Source organism: Bos taurus, chromosome 2, assembly GCF_002263795.3.
Source record: "Bos taurus isolate L1 Dominette 01449 registration number 42190680 breed Hereford chromosome 2, ARS-UCD2.0, whole genome shotgun sequence".
Taxonomy (NCBI): Eukaryota; Metazoa; Chordata; class Mammalia; order Artiodactyla; family Bovidae; genus Bos; species Bos taurus.
The window spans coordinates 22,611,297-22,635,798 of NC_037329.1; the positions used below are offsets into that span (position 1 = coordinate 22,611,297).

At 37.9% G+C, this 24,502-nt stretch overlaps 1 protein-coding gene across 2 annotated transcripts in view; it reads left to right on the top strand.

Annotated features, from left to right (window-relative positions):
- OLA1 (Obg like ATPase 1) overlaps window positions 1-24,502 on the top strand; it is a 164,910-nt gene that overhangs the window by 83,073 nt on the left and 57,335 nt on the right. For both annotated transcript variants that reach the window (NM_001046045.1, XM_059892854.1), the window contains 1 exon segment: window positions 10,987-11,162. In NM_001046045.1, coding sequence (NP_001039510.1) covers window positions 10,987-11,162 — 176 coding nt within the window.

Below are 24,502 nucleotides of genomic sequence, written 5' to 3' on the forward strand. Positions count from 1 at the left end.
ATTATAAATCAACTATATTCCAATAGAAAATAAAAATTAAAAAAAAATTTTCATGATTCAGGATATGACTAACCCTTGGAAAGCATTTTCTGCGTCTTGCTGGTTATGGAAGTGTTTTCCCTGCAAACAGTTGTCAAGATGCTTAAAGAAGTGGTAGTCTGCTGGCAAGAGGTCAGGTGAACATGGCAGATGAGGCAACAGTTTGTAGCCCAGTTGGTTCAACATTTGAATCATTGGTTGTGCAACGTGTGGTCAGGCATTGTCATGGAGAAGAATCAGGCCCATTTTGTTGACCAGTACTGGCTATAGGGGTTGCAGTTTTCAGTGCATCTCATTGATTTGCTGAGCATAATCCTCAAATGCAATGGTTTTGCCAAGATTCAGAGAGCTGTAGTTTATCAGACTGTCAGCAGAGTGCTGAACAGTGATCATGAGCTTTTTTGGTACAAGTTTAGCTTTGGAGCTTCTTCTCCGTCCAAGCACTGAGCTGGTTGTCACCAGTTGTATAAAATCCATTTTTTGTCGCACGTCACAATCTAATCAAGAAATGGTTTGCCATTGAGTGTGGAATAAGAGAAGGTAACACTTCAAAATGATGACTATCTTGATTTTCGGTTAGCTCATGAGGCACCCACTTATGGAGCTTTTTCACCTTTCTGCTGCTGCTACTGCTGATAAAGTCGCTTCAGTCGTGTCCGACTTTGTGCGACCCCATAGACAGAAGCCCACCAGGCTCCCCTGTCCCTGGGATTCTCCAGGCAAGAACACTGGAGTGGGTTGCCATTTCCTTCTCCAATGCATGAAAGTGAAAAGTGAAAGGGAAGTTGCTCAGTCGTGTCCGACTCTCAGCAACCCCATGGACTACAGCCTACCAGGCTCCTCCATCCATGGGATTTTCCAGGCAAGAGTAGTGGAGTGGGGTGCCATTGCCTTCTCCGTTTCACCTTTCTAATTTGCTTCAAATGCTGAATGACTGTAGAATGGTTGACATTGAGTTCTTCGGCACCTTCTCATGTAGTTGTAACAGTATCAGCTTCAATGATTGCTCTCAATTGGTTGTTGTCAACTTCCAATGGCCGGCCACTGTGCTCCTCATCTTCAAGGCTCTCGTCTCCTTTGCAAAACTTCTTGAATCACCACTGCATTGTACATTCGTTAGCAGTTCCTGGGCCAGGTGCATTGTTGATGTTACAAGTTTTCTCAACTGCTTTATGACTCATTTTGAACTGAAAAAAAACCTTGAATTTGCTTTTTGTCTAACACCATTTCTGTAGTTTAAAATAAGTATAAAGTAAACTGCAAGTAATGTCATTAGCAAAAAACAAAGCAAGAGATGCACATTAAAATGATGTATAACATAATCACATCTATTTAAGAAAGTGTTCCATATCAAACTGCAAAGTTCATCAGTGCAAAACTGCAGTTACTTTTGCACCAACCTGATAGATTCTTAAGGCCACTTAAATATTGATGGGGAAGTATTAGTGAAAATGGAGATGTTTCAAATATAAGGGAGAGAGAGGCATGATAGGTTGAGGTCTCAGGAAATACAAAGAACAGTCTGTGGACAAACTTCCTTGGAAGAGGATAAGATCCAGAGCAGAGGTAGTAGAAGGTAATGCTTTCTGTTTTGCTTCTAGAAAGAAAGAAAAATTGCGGAAAATCCCCAGGATGACTTTCATTTTCTCTGTGAAGTAAGAAAGATTAGATCATTTACTAGGTAGCAGGAGAGAAGAGGAAAGCATTGGAAATGTGAGAGAAGTCAAGATGGTTTGAAAAAGGTTGTTTGTTGGGAAAGGAAACATTGCAGGATTGCTGGGTGAAAACTTTTTGTGATGGAGTCCAATCTGAGCCTAGCTTATGGTTAAATTTCTCTTATAACACATCATTTAATAATGAGACTACACTATGGTTGGTATTATTTTCAGTCACTCATTTTATGTGTATATAAACAAATGTACAGATATAAAATAATTTCCATGGTAATAATGATTTTCTCCCTGTGGCTAGTCACTGCAAAACCAAAATTTTAAGTAAAACTTGTTTAAAGTTTTTCTGCAAGTTAAACTTGTTTATTGTTTTAAAAAAGAATGACTTTTAAAAATGACTTACTTTGTATGAACAATGCATGTTCATTATGAAGTAACACAGAAGAAATTAGTATTTCTGTACCAGGTGGGTGACCAGCATGCAGTTAGTCCATTTTTGTTTCAGTGTTTGTTTGTGCCAGCATACTTAGAATGTGAAACTTTGAAAGTGGCTGTAATTTCAAAGTGGGCCACCTTGCTGACTGGTAGGATCTCTTTCAAAGACTGAGAAATCTTATGGTATTTTACTTTGTGTGTATAATCCACTTAGAGTATATACAGAGAGGAATATTTTCAAAACCAAATGAACTGAACGATGCTCAGACTTAGCTTTTTTTAGTACTCCTCAGTATTGGAGAAGGAAATGGCAACCCACTCCAGTATTCTTGCCTGGAGAATCCCAGGGACAGGGGAGCCTGGTGGGCTGCCGTCCCTGGGGCCACACAGAGTCGGACACGACTGAAGCGACTTAGCAGCTTAGTAGTTACAAGAAGGAAGAGGATAGGTCCATATTTACATCCTTTAGTCATGTTATTCTCATCTCTGATATATGGAAGTAATACACTCTCGTGGAAAAGGGATATAAGTATCAAAATGTTTCTCCAAGAACCACTCTGTCAGAAGCAATGATCAGCCTTCTCTGCTTGCTTTCTTTCCCACTAAATAGCATCTGACGCAGTTGAATACTTTCTTCTTGAAACATTTTCTTTCCCTTACTCCTTTAAGAGCACACTCCTACTTTTTCTCTGACTTTGTCACCACTTTGTACTGTCTTTTGCCAGATCCTTTCCTATCAGACACCTGAGTTTTTGAGTGATCTCTCTATATGATGTTGTCCAGACCCATAACTTTAAACACATCTGATAATTTCTAATTTTATATCTCCTGTCATGACCTTCCATCCTATATGTAGTCTGTTCTGTAGTACATGCCCAGTACAAACTTTCTCATCTTCTCTACAGCAACAGTTTCATCTCACATTACCATTTATCTGCACCACTGCAATTACCCCCTAACTTAATCTTTCTGCCCTCACTCTTATCCTCTCCCTTAGAATCTGTTCCTCTTGGAGTAACCATAGTAGCTTATTTAGCTCATAAATCATATATCATCATGCTACTTTCCCTTTATTTAAAACTCTAATCAATGGCTTCCAATTATAGCTAGAATAAAATCCAAACAGCCATGGTTACAAATGTTGGTGAACTGCTCTGCTTCTCCAATGTCAATTTGATTTACCATCGTCTGCTGTGGTTCACCCACACTGACCTTATTCCTACTTCTTAGAACTCTCTTCCTGCAGGTCTTCACGTTACTCCCTCATTCTGGCCAGTCCAGTCTCTGCTCCAGCATCATCTCCTCAGAGAGGAGTCTTTGACTGTCCTAGTTCAAGTATTGCCCAGCAGTGCTGCCCCCTCCCCTCCACACACACATGCTCTATCACATTATCACATTTTATATAGAATAGTACTAACATGCAATGGCAACCCATTCCAGTACTCTTGCCTGGAAAATCCCATGGACGGAGGAGCCTGGTAGGCTGCAGTCCATGGGGTTGCAAAGAGTCAGACACGACTGAGTGACTTCACTTTCATTTTCATGCGTTGGAGAAGGAAATGGCAACCCACTCCAGTGTTCTTGCCTGGAGAATCCCAGGGACAGGGGAGCCTGCTGGGCTGCCATCTGTGGGGTCGCACAGAGTCGGACATGACTGAAGCAATGCAGCAGCAGCAGCAGTACTAAAATAGTTTTTAAAAAATCAGATGACATCCCACCACTAAAATGACCATAATTAATATTTTCAGACATGTCTTGATTTTACAAAAAAAAAGTGATCTCACATTTTTAATTTAAATAGGAAGTTTTGTCACAGTTTCCTATTTAAACAGTTTTAAATACAAAACTTTGTAATTTAAGTGGAAAATTGGTATTACTTTCCAAAATTGAAGGTAATAAGAATAAATACAGTGAAAACTACATATTTATTGAATTTTCTAGCCTTTATAAGCTCTGAGGTGAGGTGTGCTCTGTTGATAAAAAGTTAAATTTACAAATGTTAAACATTAAAGATCAGCAACATCAAACTGACATTTTCTCCTTGGCATAATCAGAAGGACTAAAAGAGAATTAAAAGAGAAATAACTTGCTTATCAAGCAATTCAATATGATATAGTATAATCTTTATGATGACTTCTTTACTGGTAAAGTATTTCCCCCAAAGAGAATTGTGATAGTAATTGTAACATTTTTTTATAATAATTGTTTTAGTTAATGTGAGGTTGAAATAACTTTCACCATCATATCAGATCAGATCAGTTGCTCAGTCGTGTCCAACTCTTTGCGACCCCATGAATCGCAGCATGCCAGGCCTCCCTGTCCATCACCAACTCCCGGAGTTCACTCAAACTCACCTCCATCGAGTTGGTGATGCCATCCAGCCATCTCATCCTCTGTCGTCCCCTTCTCCTCCTGCCCCTAATCCCTCCCAGCATCAGTCTTTTCCAGTGAGTCAACTCTTCGCATGAGGTGGCCAAAGTACTGGAATTTCAGCTTTAGCATCATTCCTTCCAAAGAACACCCAGGGCTGATCTCCTTCAGAATGGACTGGTTGGATCTCCTTACAGTCCAAGGGACTCTCAAGAGTCTTCTCCAACACCACAGTTCAAAAGCATCAATTCTTTGGCACTCAGCTTTCTTTATAGTCCAACTCTCACGTCCATACATGACTACTAGAAAAACCATAGCCTTGACTAGGCAGACCTTTGTAGGCAAAGTAATGTGTCTGCTTTTGAATATGCTATCTAGGTTGGTCATAACTTTCCTTCCAAAGAGTAAGAGTTAGCAGTGCTAAGGGGAAGGTTTGTAGCAATACAAGCTTACCTCAAGAAACAAGAGAAAAATCAAATAAATAACCTAACTCTACACCTAAAGCAACTAGAAAAAGAAGAAATGAAGAACCCTAGGGTTAGTAGAAGGAAAGAAATCATAAAAATTAGGGCAGAAATAAATGAAAAAGAAACAAAGCTAAAAGCTGGTTCTTTGAGAAGATAAATAAAATAGACAAACCTTAGCCAGACTCATCAAGAAAAAAAGGAAAAAGAATCAAAGCAACAGAATTAGAGATGAAAAGGGAGAAATCACAACAGACAACACAGAAATACAAAGGATCATAAGAGACTACTATCAGCAACTATATGCCAATAAAATGGACAACGTGGAAGAAATGGACAAATTCTTAGAAAAGTACAACTTTCCATAACTGAACCAGGAAGAAATAGAAAATCTTAACAGACCCATCACAAGCACGGAAATTGAAACTGTAATCAGAAATCTTCCAGCAAACAAAAGCCCAGGACCAGACGACTTCACAGCTGAATCCTACCAAAAATTTAGAGAAGAGCTAACACCTATCCTACTCAAACTCTTCCAGAAAATTGCAGAGGAAGGTAAACTTCCAAACTTATTCTATGAGGCCACCATTACCCTAGTACCAAAACCAGACAAAGATGCCACAAAAAAAGAAAACTACAGGCCAATATCATTGATGAACATAGATGCAAAAATCCTTAACAAAATTCTAGCAAACAGAATCTATTAAAAAGATCATACATCATGACCAAGTGGGCTTTATCCCAGGGATGCAAGGATTCAGTATTTGCAAGTCAATCAATGTGATACACCACATTAACAAATTGAAAGATAAAAACCATATGACTATCTCAATAGATGCAGAGAAAGTCTTTGACAAAATTCAACACCCATTTATGATAAAAACCCTCCAGAAAGCAGGCACAGAAGGAACATACCTCAACATAATAAAATCCATATATGATAAACCCACAGCAAACATTATCCTCAATGGTGAAAAATTGAAAGCATTTCCCCTTAAATCAGAAACAAGACAAGAGTGCCCATTCTCACCACTACTATTCAACATGGTTTTGGAATTTTTAGCCACAGCAATCAGAGAAGAAAAAGAAATAAAAAGAGTCCAGATTGGAGAAGAAGTAAAATTCTCACTGTTTGCAGATGACATGATCCTCTACATAGGAAACCCTAAAGCCTCCACCAGAAAATTACTAGAGCTAATCAATGAATATAGAAAAGTTTCAGGATATAAAATTAACACAGAAATCCCTTATATTCCTATACACTAACAAGAGAAAACAGAAAGAGAAATTAAGGAAACAGTTCCATTTACCATTGCAACAAAAAGAATAAAATACTTAGGAATAAATCTACCTAAAGAAACAAAAGACCTATATATAGAAAACTATAAAACACTGATGAAAGAAATTAAAGATGACACAAATAGATGGAGAAATATGCCATGTTCATGGATCAGAAGAATCAATATAGTGAAAATGAGTATACTATCCAAAGCAATCTATAGATTCAATGCAATCCCTATCAAGCTACCAACGGTATTTTTCATAGAACTAGAACAAATCATTTCATAATTTGTATGGAAATACAAAAGACCTCGAATAGCCAAAGCAATCTTGAGAGAGAAGAACTGGAGGAATCAGCCTGCCTGACTTTAGACTGTACTACAAAGCTACAGTCAGCAAGACAGTATGGTACTGGCACAAAGACAGAAATATAGATCAGTGGAACAAAATAGAAAGCCCAGAGATAAATCCATGCACCTATGGACACCTTATCTTTGACAAAGGAGGCAAGAATATACAATGGAGAAAAGACAATCTCTTTAACAAGTGGTGCTGAGAAAACTGGTCAACCACTTGTAAAAGAATGAAACTAGAACACTTTCTAACACTGTACACAAAAATAAAATGGATTAAAGATCTAAACATAAGACCAGAAACTATAAAACTCCTAGAGGAAAACATAGGCAAAACACTCTCCGACACAAACCATAGCAGGATCCTCTGTGACCCACCTCCCAGAGTAAGGGAAATAAAAGCAAAAATAAACAAATGGGACCTAATTAAAAGCTTTTGCACAATGAAGGAAACTATAAGCAAGGTGAAAAGACAGCCTTCAGAATGGGAGAAAATAATAGCAAACAAAGCAACGGACAAAGAATTAATCTCAAAAATATACAAGGAGCTCCTGCAGCTCAAGTCCAGAAATTTAAACGACCCAATCAAAAAGTGGGCCAAAGAACTAAACAGACATTTCTCCAAAGAAGACATATAGATGGCTAACAAACACATCTATAGATGTGTTGCAAAGTCACAGATGATCAGATATGCAGATGACACCACCCTTATGGCAGAAAGTGAAGAGGAACTAAAAAGCCTCTTGATGAAAGTGAAAGAGGAGAGTGAAAAAGTTGGCTTAAAGCTCAACATTCAGAAAACTAAGATCATGGCATCCGGTCCCATCACTTCATGGCAAATAGATGGGGAAACAGTGGAAACAGTGTCAGACTTTATTTTGGGGGGCTCCAAAATCACTGCAGATGGTGATTGCAGCCATGAAATTAAAAGACGCTTACTCCTTGGAAGGAAAGTTATGACCAACCTAGACAGCATATTAAAAAGCAGAGACATTACTTTGCCAACAAAGGTCCATCTAGTCAAGGCTATGGTTTTTCCAGTGGTCATATAGGGATGTGAGAGTTGGACTGTGAAGAAAGCTGAGTGTGGAAGAATTGATGCTTTTGAACTGTGATGTTGGAGAAGACTCTTAAGAGTCCCTTGGACTGCAAGGAGATCCAACCAGTCCATTCTAAAGGAGATCAGTCCTGGGCGTTCATTGGTAGGACTGATTTTGAAGCTGAAACTCCAGAACTTTGGCCACCTCATGCAAAGAGTTGACTCACTGGAAAAGACTCTGATCCTGGGACGGATCCGGGGCAGGAGGAGAAGGGAACTACAGAGGATGAGATGGCTGGATGGCATCACCAACTCGATGGACATGAGTTTGGGTGAACTCCGGGAGTTGGTGATGGACAGGGAGGCCTGGCATGCGGAAGTTCATGGGGTCACAAAGAGTTGGACACGACTGAGCGACTGAACTGAACGAACACATGAAAAGATGCTCAACATCACTTATGATCAGAGAAATGCAAATCAAAACCACAATGAAGTACCATCTCACACGAGTCAGAATGGCTTCTATCAAAAAGTCGACAAACAGTAAATGCTGGAGAGGGTGTGGAGAAAAGGGAACGCTCTTACACTGTTGGTGAGAATGCCAAGTAATACAGCCACTATGGAGAACAATGTGGAGATTCCTTAAAAAATTGGAAATAGAACTGCCATACGACCCAGCAATCCCACTGCTGGGCATATACACTGAGGAAACCAGAATTGAAGGAGACGTGTACCCCAATGTTCATTGCAGCACTGTTTACAATAGCCAGAACATGAAAGCAACCTAGATGTCCGTTCGTCTAGCTGTGGTACATATACACAATGGAACATTACTCCACCATTAAAAAGAATGCATTTGAATCAGTTCTAATGAGGTGGATGAAACTGGCGCCTATTATACAGAGTGAAGTAAGTCAGAAAGAAAAACACCAATACAGTATACTAACACATATATATGGAATTTAGAAGGATGGTAATGATGACCCTATATGCAAGACATCAAAAGAGACACAGATGTAAAGAACAGACTTTTGGACTCTGTGTGAGAAGGCGAGGGTGGGATGATTTGAGAGAATAGCATTGAAACATGTATATTACCATATGTGAAATAGATTGCCAGTCCAGGTTTGATGCATGAGACAGGGTGCTCAGGGCTGGTGCACTGGGATGACCCAGAGGGATGGGATGGGGAGGAATGAGGGAGGGGGGTTCAGGATGGGGAACACATGTACACCCATGGCTGATTCATGTCAATGTATGGCAAAAACCACTACAATATTATAAAGTAATTAGCCTCCAATTAAAATAAATTAATTTTAAAAAGAAAAATAAATAAAATATATCTATCTGGCTGTAAAAAAAAAAAAAAAAAGAATGGGAAGTTGTCCAAATGGCCACCAAATTTTCTGTAAGCTTGTATTTTACAGCTCTTTTAGACCTCAGTTGATCCCAGGGCTATTCAGTTTTGAAGGATAAATTTAATGTTCCTTTCACTTAATTTTTATCTTAATTTTTGGGCAATATTTTCAAAAATAAACTTGTTATTTGCATAATATGTTTCCACCTCATATATAAATGAATAAAATAGTGATACTGTCAAGCATGGAAATAACAATGCAGTTCAATTTCTATTGTCTATCTGGTTAAAATTGAGGGCTGAGATGAATAGATTGCCATTTAAAATCTGCTGATGCATTTATTTTAGGAATGTTGTTGAGGATATCACTATAATTACTCAGCTCCTACATCAAGATAGCTTTGTAAGAAATATTTCATTCTAAGTGTCATAAGTTTTTTATTTCTGTAACTGAACTGACCATGTTTCCTTTATTGATCTGACTGCCAGATCTGATCTAACTTTTATTTTCAGTTTTCCTGTTTTATTGTGTTATTTGTATAGGTTGCCTCACGATGATAAGTTAATATTATGCTTCCAGGGAGACTTTTTTCATACTTTTTGGATATTTAGAAAATTTACCTAAACCATTGTCTGGTGTGCTTATTAGTAGGATATAATGTACCTCCTCATTTTCAACTTAATTTTGTTCATATGAATCAGATATATATTGATTGTTTGTATAACATTCAATATATAACATATATAACATTGATTGTTTGCCAATAATACTTAAGTATTAATTTAAATACTTACACTTAATTGTAATAATTTACTTTAAATTTATTATTACCAAATAATTCCACATTAAGATATGAACAGATCAATTATTTCTAATTTTGGGAAATTGTATTTAAAAACTTTGCAACCTGCAGTGTGAATGTCTTGGTCTTCTAGTATGTAAGAATGAGCTATAGTCATTGTTTTTCTCTTATCAAACTCAATCTAACTGTCTTTCATGATTCCTGTGATACCTTCTATCTAAAATAACTGATCCTTTATGTTTGAAAACATCTCATTTTGGGAATATAATCTGATTGGTAATTTTAATTTAATTTGTTATAAATGTGTTTATTGTTCTGTGGGTATACCATTGCTTTATGTTTATAATATTTCTTAGTATTTGTTCATTTTTGTGATACTGTTATCTGATAATTTGAGTAAATCCCAGCTGAATTATGTTGCCACATTATGTCTTCAAAAGGGCATAAAGTCAGTACACATGCTTCAGTAATATCTGGTTGTTTTACCCTTATGTTTCCAGTTGGCAATTTGAAATTATGGCTTCAACTGCAGTTTAAATATGTGATAATAGCATGTGTTTCTAATAAGGGCCAGCACCATTTTGTTCAGATAGTGTGAATGGTTGTCACTCATATATGACAAATGCACCTTCATCTGCTTCTTTGATAGCCCCCTAAAAACCATACCCTCACATCAGGCCGATGAAATTAGCTGCTGTGTAAATTGTGTGTCTGAGTGGTTCATTATCTAATCACCGTCAGAACCACAGTGATAAAGTAGATTGAAGCAGGGAAGAGGTCTGCCAGATGATTTCACACACACCGCCCCCCCAAATCCGGTTTCCCTTGGAAACCCTAATAGTGCAGTTTAGAACTTCAGACTCTCATGCTTGGAAAACAGTATCTTTTAATGTACCAAACCTGAAAATACCGGTAGTTCTGGAGCATAATTTTCTTTCTGTAAAAATCATAATTTTATTTATTTCAATCAGTTTTTGAAATGTTGAAGCTCTTGAATTATTATTTTACTGATAGTGCCCTAAGTAGTATGAAATCAGAAAAAAAAAAATACTCTGTCTTACTTGTAAGAATTCAGAATAATTTGAGTAAATTGTTAACCTAGGAATCTTGACTCACTCTAATAATGACCTTTGTGTTATTTGTTTATTGAATTGCTTTGCTTTAATTTATTTTAGGTGCTTTTGAAGATGATGATATCACACATGTTGAAGGAAGTGTAGATCCTGTTCGAGATATAGAAATAATACATGAAGAGCTTCAGCTTAAAGATGAGGAAATGGTTGGGCCCATTATAGATAAACTAGAGAAAGTGGCTGTGAGAGGTGGAGATAAAAAACTAAAACCTGAATATGTAAGTAAAATTTATAGCTTCTTTAGATATTTGAGTTCATTTTCTTTGATTAATTTTTTAAAATAAAACACATATAACATCTAATATTGTTACGGAATTTTAGGATTCAAGAATCATTTCTCTTCTTTTTTAACTTTTACTAAAGCAACAAATACTTTTAACGAGAAAAATGTAACAAGAAACAAGCATTTTTCCCTATTATTTATAATTCCCCATCATTATTTATAATTGGTATTTATAGTTCCCCATTGCCTTTTTTCTTTAATTTTTAAAAAATTTATTTTTTTATTGAAGGACAATTGCTTTACAGAATTTTGTTGTTTTCTGTCAAATATCAACATGAACCAGTCATAAATGTACATATGTCCCCTCTGTCAGAATGATTCAAGGATCATTTCTGTTAAAACATTGTTGAAAAACTTTGTTTTCTCTTGGCAACAAAGGATTGTTGTGATACACTGGTTAAGTATTCTTAGCAAGCCATATTTAGCACTAATATTGAGTATTTATATGGTTACTATTAGTAGCCTCAAGTTTTAATGTTGGAAAGTGAAGTCGCTCAGTTGTGTCCGACTCTTTGTGACCCCGTGGACTGTAGCCTACCAGGCTCCTCTGTCCATGGGATTTTCCAGACAAGAATACTGGAATGGGTTGCCATTTCCTTCTCCAGGGGATCTTCCCAACCTAGGGATCGAACCCAGGTCTCCATCATTGTAGGCAGACGCTTTACCATCTGAGCCACCAGAGAAAACCTTTAATGTTGGAGATGTGGAGTTTTCTGATGAAAACTTGCCAAATTTAACTAAATGACTGAATATGAGTTTTGTGGATTTGAAGAAGTGATTTATATAAGAAATTGGTCTTCCATAGCAATTGACTGAATGAATGCACTATTAAAGTAGACAAATAATTTTAACATTTTATGCGGTGAAAACACATGTCATTGTCTTTAATATTCAAATATGTTTTCTATCACATTATTGTGAATACTCTTTAATAATATTCTAAGCAATGTTTCAAAATTGGTTTTGAAGCTTTTAGTTTAAATTAAAAAAAATTGTCTTTTACCATAAAAAAGCAGCTTGATTATATATTTTCTCATTTATTAACATCTTCCATAAACTGTTCTTGCTTTTTATGGCTTTTTTATTATAGGAAATTTTCTTTCTTTTTAACTTCTCATGTGATTTAATATGCCTATTTTTAATTTTCTCATTTTTAGAAGCTGATTATCTTTTCTTTTTGTTTTCTCATTTATTTTTAATAAGTTTGGCAACACAGTTGATTAGGGAACTCTAATAGGAAGAAATCAATTACAGAATCTAAACATAGGCACACTACTAATGAATTATGGCTGAAAGTGCCTGGTCCTAAAGCAGAAAGACCTGCGTTGTGCTACTCATTTCTTGATAGTTTGGAGCAAGCCCAAGTCATTTGACTTTTCTTGACATCATGGTTATTTCACTTTTTCCTTATGCAAATAAAGCGGAGAAAAGAAAGCAATTTGTCTGTGGAAATTATAAAAGATTTATGACAGAAAAGGGGATTTCACATATGGATAAAGATATTCCTTTCTGAAAAGGGGAAAAATCGTGTGAAAGATTGCCGGGGACCAGCCCCGGCTGATCCAGGGTATTCGAAGGAGAGACGGCGTAGGCGAAGATCAGGAAACAATTGCTTAATTAAACATTAATTAAGGATATAAAGAGTAATAGAATGAGGATAGCTCAGTGAGGAAATTCAGTGGAGAAAAGAGGCTGAAATAAGGATAGCTCAGTGAGGAAATTCAGTGTAGAAAAGAGGCTGAATAATTCAGCCAGAAGGTAAGAGAAAGAACGACATGGTGAGACCAAGTTTCGGTGAACAAGGCCCACACTTTATTTTCCAAAGTAGTTTTTATACCTTAAGTTATGCATAGAGGATAATGGGGGAAGGGGTAGAGTCAGGCAGCAGGCCAGACTTTCTTCCTGCAAACTTATCATATGCAAAAGCTTAGGTGATTTGCATCATCTTCTGGCCGGGAGGCCTGTTAACATTTTAAGACCTTTTCTTCAGAAAACTTATTTTTCTCTAAAGGTGATTGGTCAGGAGCCACCCTCCAAAAGCATTAGATAAAGTTGCATTCCTACAGCGCAAAGGTGTGGTGGGCTATAACAAGAAAAAGAATTAACTCAAGGGTCCCAGGTTACAAACATTAAAGCTACTACTTACACCAATTATATTAATCAATACACTGCCAGGGACACAGCAGGTAAGGGATATGGAAACTTAGCAGCAAACATTGGCCCAACAAGTGAAAATCCCTTCACCAATACAATTTCTAATCAATCTTTTAACTACTCAAAAGAATCTGTGTTTAGACAGTTTAGAACATCTCCTGCCTCTCACAGTTGGGAGGCTCTGAACAATCACATGTGGCCGGAAAAACCTATTCAGGTAGGCTAGAGGATTTCCAAAGGAGTTTGTAGGTTAAACACTGTCACACCCAGGAATTATTAACTGGAACTGTAAGCTAACTCTTTTTTCAGAGAGAGGTAGTGGGGGACAGCCCCCCGTAAAATCAGAGCTGTAGGTGAAAGCTCAAAGCAGAAAGTAGGCAGACTCTGGTTTTGGGGCTAGATGCTCGAGAATTTCCAGGGGGACTCCTGAAGCTCGATCCCGCCTTTGCGTATGCCAAGCCTCCTTCCTCATGACCTTTGTCATGGGCGGAGTTCCTCACGCTGGCTACCGGCAGTGATAGAATTCCAGTTGAGCTATTCCAGATCCTGAAAGATGATGCTGTGGAAAGTGCTGCACTCAATATGCAATATGCACTCAATATGCAATATGCCGGCTCCCGGCAAAAGATATTCGAATTGAAGGCAATTCCTTTGCCCCAAACAACATGGTTTTCTGATTAGAATGAAGCTGAGCAGTCATCCCTTAGTTAACTGATGCTTACTGACATTCTTATCTGTTTCAGAAGCATTAACTGTCTTAAAAATAAAATTTGTTGATCTTGCTTTTACTTATACATGGGGAAAAGAGACATTACATTCTTCTGAAATTCTTGGGCTACCATTTCCTGGCCTTTCTTCTTGAAAAAAATTAGAACACCTATTACTTCTTATTTCCAAACACTGAGATTATTTCATCATTTTCTTTCCTCAGATTTAGCTGCTTCAGAATAAAGTATAGATTTGTGTTTCTCAGCTTTCTTTCTGATTATCATTGTCCCTAAGGAAAATTTAAGTTAATTAAATTTCTCCCTAATGAGAGAAATTAAGTACTAATGAGTAAGAATTTGTTGGATAGAGTTGAGCATTGGAAGGCCACAAAGTATTTTAATAACTAGGTTTTTTTTTTTTTTTTTTTCACTCCCTAGAGTCAATTTTTGCCTCTCTAGGAGTAATATTACCTCTATTGTGCATTTATGGGGCTTCCCTGGTAGCTTAGTGGTAAGAAACTCGCTGCAACAAGATCCTTAGAAATTCTAATACATAATTATTTTCTGTAACCCAAGAAATATGAGAGCCAAGAGAGTACTAAATAACATAAAAAGTCTCTTGTGATTTGGTCTTTAAGTCATGTCTGAGTCTTCTGCGACCCCATGGACTGTAGCCCACAAGGCTCCTCTGTCCCTGGAATTTCTCAAGCAAGAATACTGGAGTGGGTTGCCATTTCCTTCTCCAAAGGATCTTTTCAACCCAGGGACTGAACCTGAGTCTCATTCATTAGCAGGTGGGTTCTTTATCACTGAACCACCAAAGAAGCTTCAGTAGTTTCCTAGGGCTGCCATAACAGTTATCACAAACTAGATGGCTTAAAATGATAGAAATGTATTCTCTCACAGTTCAAGAGGCTAGAAGTCTGAAATCAAGGTGCCAGCAGGGCCATGTTCCCTTGAAAGCCTCCACAGGAGAGTCCTTTCTTGCTTTTTCAGTTTTTGGTAGCCCCAAGCATTCCTTGGCATGTGGCAGTATAAGTTCAATCTCTGCCTCCATCTTCACATGGCTACCTTCCCCTGTGTCTCCATCCAAGTTTCCCTCGTCTTATAAATGAAAGTGTTAGTCACTCAATCATGTCTCATTCTTTGTGACCCTATGGACTGTAGCCTGCCAGGCTTCTCTGTCCATGGGGTTTCCCAGGGAAGAATACTAGAGTGGGTAGCCGTTCCCTTCTCCATGGGACCTTCCTTACCCAGAGATTGAACCCAGGTTTCCTACATTGTAGGCAGATTCTTTTATCTCAAGATCCCCTAGAGGAAGGTGTGGCAACCCACTCCAGTATTCTTGCCTGGAAAATTCCATGGACAGGGGAGCATGGTGGGCTACAGTCCATGGGGTCACAAAGAGTCGGACATGACTGAGCAGCCAAGCACAGCGCAGCACACACATTCTGTTTGGAAAGACAAAATTTGGAAATGAAGGTAAAAAGCTTTAAGGATCATTTTTATTTTGTATTAACTAATTATTTGGAAATCATCATACTTAAAAGATATTTATAAAACTAACAGTTATCTGATTAAACCACTAAATAAGGCAACCAAGAATTGTAAATAATAGATCTGTTTTTCTTGTCAGTCTCTCTGAATTAAATAATTAATGTCCCCCAAACATATAGCTATTAGCAGATTTCTTCTCATTATTCTTAGGGCAGTTTTTAAAGTTAATTTTTACGTAACTTAAAAAACATTAAATGGGAAAGATTAGAGATCTCTTCAAGAAAATTAGAGATACCAAAGGAACATTTCATGCAAAGATGGGCACACTAAAGGACAGAAATGGTAAGGACCTGACAGAAGCAGAAGAGATTAAGAAGACATGGCAAGAATACACAGAAGAACTGTACAAAAAAGGTCTTAATGACCCAGATAACCACGATGGTGTGGTCACAAACCTAGAGGCAGACATCCTGGAGTGTGAAGTCAAGTGGGCCTTAGGAAGCATTACTACAAACAAAGCTAGTGGAGGTTATAGAATTCCAGCTAAGCTGTTAAAAATCCTAAAAGACTGTGCTGTACTCAGTATGCCAGCAAATTTGGTAAACTCAGCAGTGGCCACAGGACTGGAAAAGTTCAGTTTTCATTCCAGTCCCAAAGAAAGGCAATGCCAAAGAATGTTGAAACTGCTGCACAGTTGCGCTCAATTCACATGCTACAAGGTAATGCTCAAAATCCTTCGAGCTAGGCTTCAACAGTATATGAACCGAGAACTTCCAGATGTATAAACTGGATTTAGAAAAGGCAGAGAAACCAAAGATCAAATTGCCAACATATGTTGGATCATCGAAAAAGGAAGAGAATTTCAGAAAAACATCTACTTCTGCTTCATTGACCATGCTAAAGCCTTTGACTATGTGGCTCACAGCATACTGTGGAGAATTCTTACAGAAATGGAAATGCCAGACCACCTTACTGCCTCCTGAGAAACCTGTATGCAGATCAAGAAGCAACAGTTAGGACTGGACATGGAATAACAGACCAGCTCAAAATTGGGAAAGTACGTCAAGGCTGTATATTGTTATCCTGTTTATTTAACTTCTGTGCAGAGAAGATCAAGTGAAATGCCAGGCTGGATGAAGCACAAGCTAGAATCACAATTGCCAGGAGAAATGTTAATAACCTCAGATACACAGATGACACTATCCTTATGGCAGAAAGCAAAGAGGAAAGAGCCTCTTGATGAAAGTGAAAGAGGAGAGTGAAAAAGCTGGCTTAAAATGCAGCATTAAGAAAACTAAGATCATGGCATCTGGTCCCATCACTTCATGGCAAATAGATGGGGAAAGAATGGAAACAGGGACAGAGTTTATTTCCTTGGGCTCCAAAATCACTGCAGACAGTGACAGCAGCTATGAAATTAAGAGACACACTTGCTTCTTGGGAGAAAACCTATAACAAACCTTTGCAGCATATTAAAAAGCAGAGGCATTACTTTGCTGACAAAGTCGGATTATCAAATCTATGGTTTTTCCAGTAGCCATTGTACAGATATAAGAGTCAGACCATAAAGAAGGCTGCACAATGAAGAATTGATGCTTTTGAACAGTGGTGTGGAGAAGACTCTTGAGGGTCCCTTGGACAGCAAGGGGATGAAGCCAGTCTGTCCTAGAGGAAATCAACCCTGAATTTTCTTTCGAAGGACTAATGCTGAAGCTGACGCTTCAGCTCCAGTTTTGACTACCTGATGCGAAGAGCTGAGTCACTGAAAAAGACCCTGGTGCTAGGAAAGAAGGCAAAAGGAGAAGAGGGTGGCAGAGGATAAGATGGTTAGATAGCATCACCAATTCAGTGGACATGAATTTGAGCAAACTCGAGGAGACATTGGAGGACAGAGGAGGCTGGCAAACTGCAATCCATAGGGTCACAAAGAGTCAGACATGACTTAGCAACTGAATAACAATCAATTGAACAACAAGCAACTGAACAACAACAATCTTTGACTCCTCTCTCTGATATACCATTTATATCCATCCTGTTGATTTTATCTCTTGAATATTTCCTGTGTCTCTTCGTTGTTATTTTAAAAACTTTTTTAGTTTAGGCCTCGTTTATGCTTAAACTGATTTCTTTACCTCCATTTTTGCTCTTGTTCCCCACAATTAGAAACTGCTATTCTGTTACTCTGCTGATTAAGATATCTTGCCATCTTCTGCAAACTACTTCCAACATGAAGTCCATGGCTTTCAGGTTTTCTTTGTGATCTGACCCTGCCTGACATACTTTCTCAGCTCTTCTAACAGTGGAATAAAGGTTTTGGTTTTAAATATTTGAGTTCATTTACTACAGTTCTAAGACTAAATGTCAAAAAAACTAGGATCATGGCATCCGGCTTAATTACTACATGGCAAATAGAAGGGGAAAAGGCGGAAGTAGTGATAGATTCCCTCTTCTTGGGCTCCAAAATCACTTTAGATGGTGACTGAAGCCATGGAATCAGAGGACGAGTGCTTCTTGGCAGGAAAGCGATAGCAAACCTAGGCAGTGTGTTGAAAAGCAGAGACATTACTCTGCCGATAAAGTCCATATAGTCAGGGCTATGGTCTTCCCAGTGGTCATGTTGTGAGAGCTGGACTGTAAAGAAGGCAGAATGCCCCAAAATTGATGCCTTTGAACTCTGGTGCTGGAGGAGACTCCTGAAAGGCCCTTGGACAGCAGGGAGATCAAATCAGTCAATCTTAAGGGAGATCAACCCTAAATATTCACTGGAAGGATTGATGCTGAAGCTGAAGATCCAGTATTTTGATCATCTGATGCAAACAGACAACTCATGGAAAAGTCCCTGATGCTGGGGAAGCTTGAAGGCAGAGGGAGAAGAGGGCGTCAGAGGATGAGATGGTTGGACAGCATCACCGACGCAGTGAACATGAACCTGAGCGAACTCCGGGAGTTGGTGAGGGACAGGGAGGCCTGGCGTGCTGCAGTCCACGGGGTCGCAAAGAGTCTGACACGACCGGGCGACTGAACAACAACAACAGCTCTACCCTTTTGCTGTTCCTTCAACTCCGTTTCCTAGTCACCCTTTAGACATAGCCTGAAGCAGAAATTTCTTACTTAAAAAAAAAAAAAAATTATTGTGGTAAACTACACATGAAATAAAATTTAACCACTTTACTCATTTTAAGTGTACAATTTAGCGGCATTAAGTACATTTGCAATGTTGTATGACTATCACCACTGTCCATGTCCATAATTTTTCATCAGCCCAAATTGAAACCGTGTATCCCTTAAATAATAGCATACCATTTCCCCCTCCTCCCTGCCCCTTGTAATCTCTGTTATATTTCCTTTCTCTGTGAATTTGCCTGTTCTTGGTACCTCATGTAAGTGAAACTGTACGATTTTTGTCTTTTTGTGTCTGGCTTATTGGTCCTCAGTGGTCACTTATTTATTTGAAGACAGCAGTTGGGAAGTGCAAGTCTGTTTAAGACCAGCAGGTTAACACAAAGAATATCTTGTGTTTGGGTCAAGGCTCACAAGGATTAAACTCATATGAGACAAAATGAATACTTTAGAATCATCAGTTTATATACACTGAGGGAATGAACTCATATAGGAACTGATGTTATGGTGCACATGCTGTAGGCACACTTTCCTGAATAAATTTCTGTCTGTCCACTTTCTCCTTGCTGTTGCCAGTGGAACACAGATGGAGAGAATTAAAAACAGGACATATCACTGTCTCCATAAACTCATGATCACCAGCCTCAAGTGGATTATCATCGATACCTAGCTTTCCTAGTTGCTCTCCTGCTTCTCTAGCAACTTCGCAGTTTCTTTTAAAAGACCCAAATCTATGATCATGATGGACTATTTTAACACTTCTTTTAGTAATTGATATAACAAGCAGACAAAATTTTAGTAAGAATATAGAAGATTTAAACAGTGTGATTAAGGAGTTTGACCCAATTGACATATAGAAGACTGCACCTAACAACCACCAGTGTACTCTCTTGTCAGATACCAATGAAATGTTTGCCAAAGTTGTCCTTACTATTAGCCGTATAGCAAATGAACAAATTTCAGATGATTGAGATCATCAAGAATATATTATCTGATCATTATGGAATTAAAAGTAGCAGTCAGTAATGAAAAGATTGCTGGAAAATTTCTAAATGTTTGGGAGTTAAATGGAACACTTCTTTTCAAAAAAATAATTTTATTTATTTATTTATTTTTGGTGGTAATGGGTCTTTTTTGCCGCGTGAGCTTTCCTCTAGTTGCGGCAAAGGGGAGCTGCTCTAATTGCAGTGCACGGGATTCTCATTGCAGCGGCTTTGCTTACTGCAGACCACAGGCTCTAAGATGTTTGGGCTTCAGTAGTTGCAGCTCCTGGACTCTGGAGCACAGGCTTCATAGTTGTGGCACACAGGCTTCATTGCTCCACAGCATGTGGCATTCTCCAGGACCAGGGATCAAACCCATGTCTCTTGCATTGGCAGCAGGTGGATTCTTTACCACTGAGCTACCAAGGAGGCCTTAAACAGTACACTTCTAAAAGATTACGTTTTAAGGAAAAACTCGTAATGGAAATGTTTTAACCCTATGATAATGAAAATAACAATATTTCAAAATTTGTTGTATTCTTTTCTGATATATACAATCAGATTTTATAAATTTATAGTCTCAAATGTATACATCCAAAATAAGAAAGAATAATGAACCAACCAGTCCATTCTGATGGAGATCAGCCCTGGGATTTCTTTGGAAGGAATGATGCTAAAGCTGAAACTCCAGTATTTTGGCCACCTCATGCAAAGAGTTGACTCATTGGAAAAGAATCTGATTCTGGGAGGGATTGGGGGCAGGAGGAGAAGGGGACGACAGAGGATGAGATGGCTGGATGGCATCACTGACTCGATGGACGTGAGTCTGAGTGAACTCCGGGAGTTGGTGATGGACAGGGAGGCCTGGTGTGCTGCAATTCATGGGGTCGCAGAGTCGGACACGACTGAGCAACTGAACTGAACTGAACTGCATGTCAGTATTCTCAAAGTATCCATCTGAAGGAGTTAGAAAAGAACTCAGAGAAAGTAAATGACAGAAACAGTAAATATGAGAGGAGACATTAATAATATAGAAAAGAAACATGTAATAAAGAGGCTTAAAAAGGTCAACTTGCTTCTTTGAAAACACTAATAAAATTGATAAATTCTTGGCAAGACTGGTGAAAGAGTGAAAAAGGGAACACAAAACCAGTACTAGAAATGAAAGAGAAGTATTACTATAGATCCAACAGACATTAAAATGCTAATAAGATATTATAAGCAACTTATGACAGTTATTTGAAAAATATGTGAAATGAGCAAGTATTTTTAAAGACTATTTCACAAAGTTAGTGTAAAGAGAAATAAAAATCTCATTAGTCCTGTATCTATTGAAGAAATTGAACTCATAATTTAAAACCCTGTTTAAAGAAAACTCTGGCCCAGGTGACTTCTCTACACAATGAAGTCTCAGACACATTCTTCCAGATAATAGTAAAAGAGAGAAAACTAACTGGTTTTATGAGGTCAGAAGAATCTTGATACCCAAACCATACAATATAAGAAAGAAAGGCTAAAGACAAATCTCTTTCATGAACATAAATGCACAATCTTAAATAAAAATATTAACAGACTGAATCTAGTAATAGATATTAACAATAATTAGATATGACTAAAATTCTAGGAATGCAAAGCAGGTTGATATTAAAGATTAAAGTAACAGAATAAAGGAGAAAAATCATGATTGTCTTTAAACATTGAAAAAAGGATTTGATAATATTTGACTGCTCATGATTAAAAAAAAAAAAAAGACCTCTAGAGGGTAATCTCCTTAACCTGAGAAAGGGTATCTACAAAAAAGAAACATACATAACCAGTTATACTTAATGGTGAAATACTGAAAGCTTTCCCCCTCGTATTGGGAGCAAAACCAGTCATGCTTACTATCACTGCTTCTATTCAGTCTTGTATTAGATAAAAGTGATTATTATTCACAGACAGCATGCCATGTGTTTAGAGAACATGACAGAATTGGGGATATAAACCATTGGAGTTAGTATATGAAGTCATCTGGATTGTTGAATATAAGGTCAATATAAAAAATGACTTACATTTCATAATACAGAACTTGAAATGTTTTTAAAAAGATGCTAGTTGTGACATTTTAAAAATTCAGATCAGTTAAGTTCAGTTGCTTAGTCATGTCCGACTCTTTGCGACCCCATGGACTGCAGCACGCCAGGCTTCCCTGTCCATCACCAACTCCTGGAGCTTGCTCAAACTCATTTCCATCAAGTTGGTGATGCCATCCAACCGTCTCATCCTCTGTCATCCCCTTCTCCTCCTGCCTTCAGTCTTTCCCAGCATTAGGGTCTTTTCCAGTGAGTCAGTTCTTTGCATTAGGTGTCCAAAGTATTGGAGCTTCAGCCTTAGCATCAGTCCTTCTAATAAATATTCAGGACTGATCTCCTTTAGGATTGACTGGTTTGATCTTGAAGTTCAAGGGACTCTCAAGAGACTTCTCCATCTCATGGAAGTCATATTAAAGTTTCTACACAAAAAGTATAAAGCCTTTATTTAGAGAAATAAATGAGTGAATGAAAGGTTATACCAGTTTTGTTTTGATTGAAAGACTTGATATTTTAAAGATGTCATATCTCTCTAAAATTGATCTGTAGATTCAACAGATCCCAGTCAAAGTCATATCATGTTGTTTTAGAAATTGACAACTAAATTTTACATGGAAATGCAAAGGTCACCAAATAAGCAAAACAATCTCAAAGAACAAAGATGGAGGACTTTGTGCACATCAACCTTATATCAAGACTAGTACAAATCTGCAGTGATTAAGACAGGCAACAATAGACAAATTGACCAATGGAAGAGAATGGGTATACAGACACAAATATACTTCAATTTGTGGTAGAGATGGCACTGCAGAGTAATGGAGAAATACTTTTCCTAAGAAGTGGTGTTGGGGGCCTCCCCTGGTGGCTCAGTGGTAAAGAATATTCCTGCCAATGCAGGATACCCAGGTCCAGTCCCTAGTCCTGGAGAATCCCACATGCTGTGGAACAACTAAGCCTTTGTGCCACAACTATTGAACCTGTGCTCTAGAGCCCACAAGCTACAACTTCTGAAGCCCAAACACCCGACAGCCTATTCTCCACAACAGGAGAAGCCCACGCACTGCAATTAGAGACTAGCCCCACTCTCTGCAACGAGAGAAATATCCGTGCAACAACAAAGACCCTGCATAGCCAAAAATAAATCAATTAAAAAGAAAAAGAAAAAAAGAAATGGTATTGGGACAGTTGGATATCTTTGTGGGAGAGAAAATAAGTTCTCACCCACCTCACACTATACTCAAAAGGCGAAGTTTACAGAGTAAAAGGTGAAATTTATAGAATAAAGCATCTATAATATTGATCTAACATAGAATATTTTATGACCATGGAATAAACAAATATTTTTTTAAACCAGAAACAAAAAGCAGTAATCATAAAGGAAAAGATTTTTAAAGTGGGCTACATTAAAATTAGGACTTTTACTAAACAGAATTTGAAAAGGTAAGCTTGCCAATACAGGAAATACAAAAAACTTGGGTTAGATCCCTGGGCCAGGAAGATCCCCTGGAGGAGGGCATGGCAACCCACTCCAGTATTCTTGCCTGGAGAATCGCATGGACAGAGGAAGCTGGTGAGCTACAGTCCATACAGTCCATGGGGTTGCAAAGAGTTGGACACAACTGAGTGACTAACACTTTTACACTTTTACCATAAGAAAATTGACAGTCTGAGTGTTGGAGGAAATGAGAAGCAAATTAAATTCTCAGACAGTGTTGATGTGAGTATAAATTAGTACATCTGCTTCTGAAAACTGATTAGCAATGTATGCTAAGTTAGAGTAAACCTGTGACCTAAAACTGTCTTAGGTATATGCCCAAGAGAAATGCATGTGTAAATTTACTAAAATGCATGTACAAGAATGTTTATACCAGCTTTATTGTAAGAGGTTTAAAGTATAAACAACCGAAGTGTCTATCAATACTATAGATAAATTGAGGTTATATTCCTATGATGGAATATTACGTGGCAAAGAAAAAACACACCACAGCTTATTTAATAGTGTGGATGAATTTCATAAACAATGTTGAAGGAAAGAAGCTGGACCCAAACAATACTTACTGTATGATTTTATTTTCATAAATTTTAATAACGAGCCAGCTTGTGGTACAAAAAAGCCAGAAGGTGATTATCTCTGGAGAGGAGGGGAACATGGTGACTACATTGCTAATAATATTCTGTGTGTTGATCAGGTGGTACTTACATGCATCTGCTTATTCTGTGATACTTCATCAAGCTGTACACTTATGTATGTTACACTGAGTTTATGTTATACTTCAGTATAACCCCTGTTCAAGTTTGGCCTCCAAGCCACTGATTATATTCTGCCATATAAGGTGAATCTTCAACTTGGATTTTTATTTTCCTACTTTGATTTTGGCTTCCTTAAAAAATCTATCATAGCTCATCAGCACTCTTGGCATCTTTTCCATTCTTTCTAACCTCATACTATTCTCTCTTCATGGCCTCATGCTTCTGTTTCATAGATGCTCTATCTTTTTGCATTCTGCCAAGTATGCAAAATGATTCATTAAGAGGGTATTGATGGTATGTGATTGTTTTCCTCTTCCTTTATGACTCTCCTTATTCAGTAGCCTTTTCATTAAAATCAGATTTGTAGGCTTTGCCTGTTCCCTTTGTCCTTCCTTGAACATGGTAAAATCCATTCCGACTAATTTATGGGAATCATAGGAGTAGTTGCCATCTTTGTGAAAAGTGAAAGGGTTAGTCACTCAGTCATGTCCAACT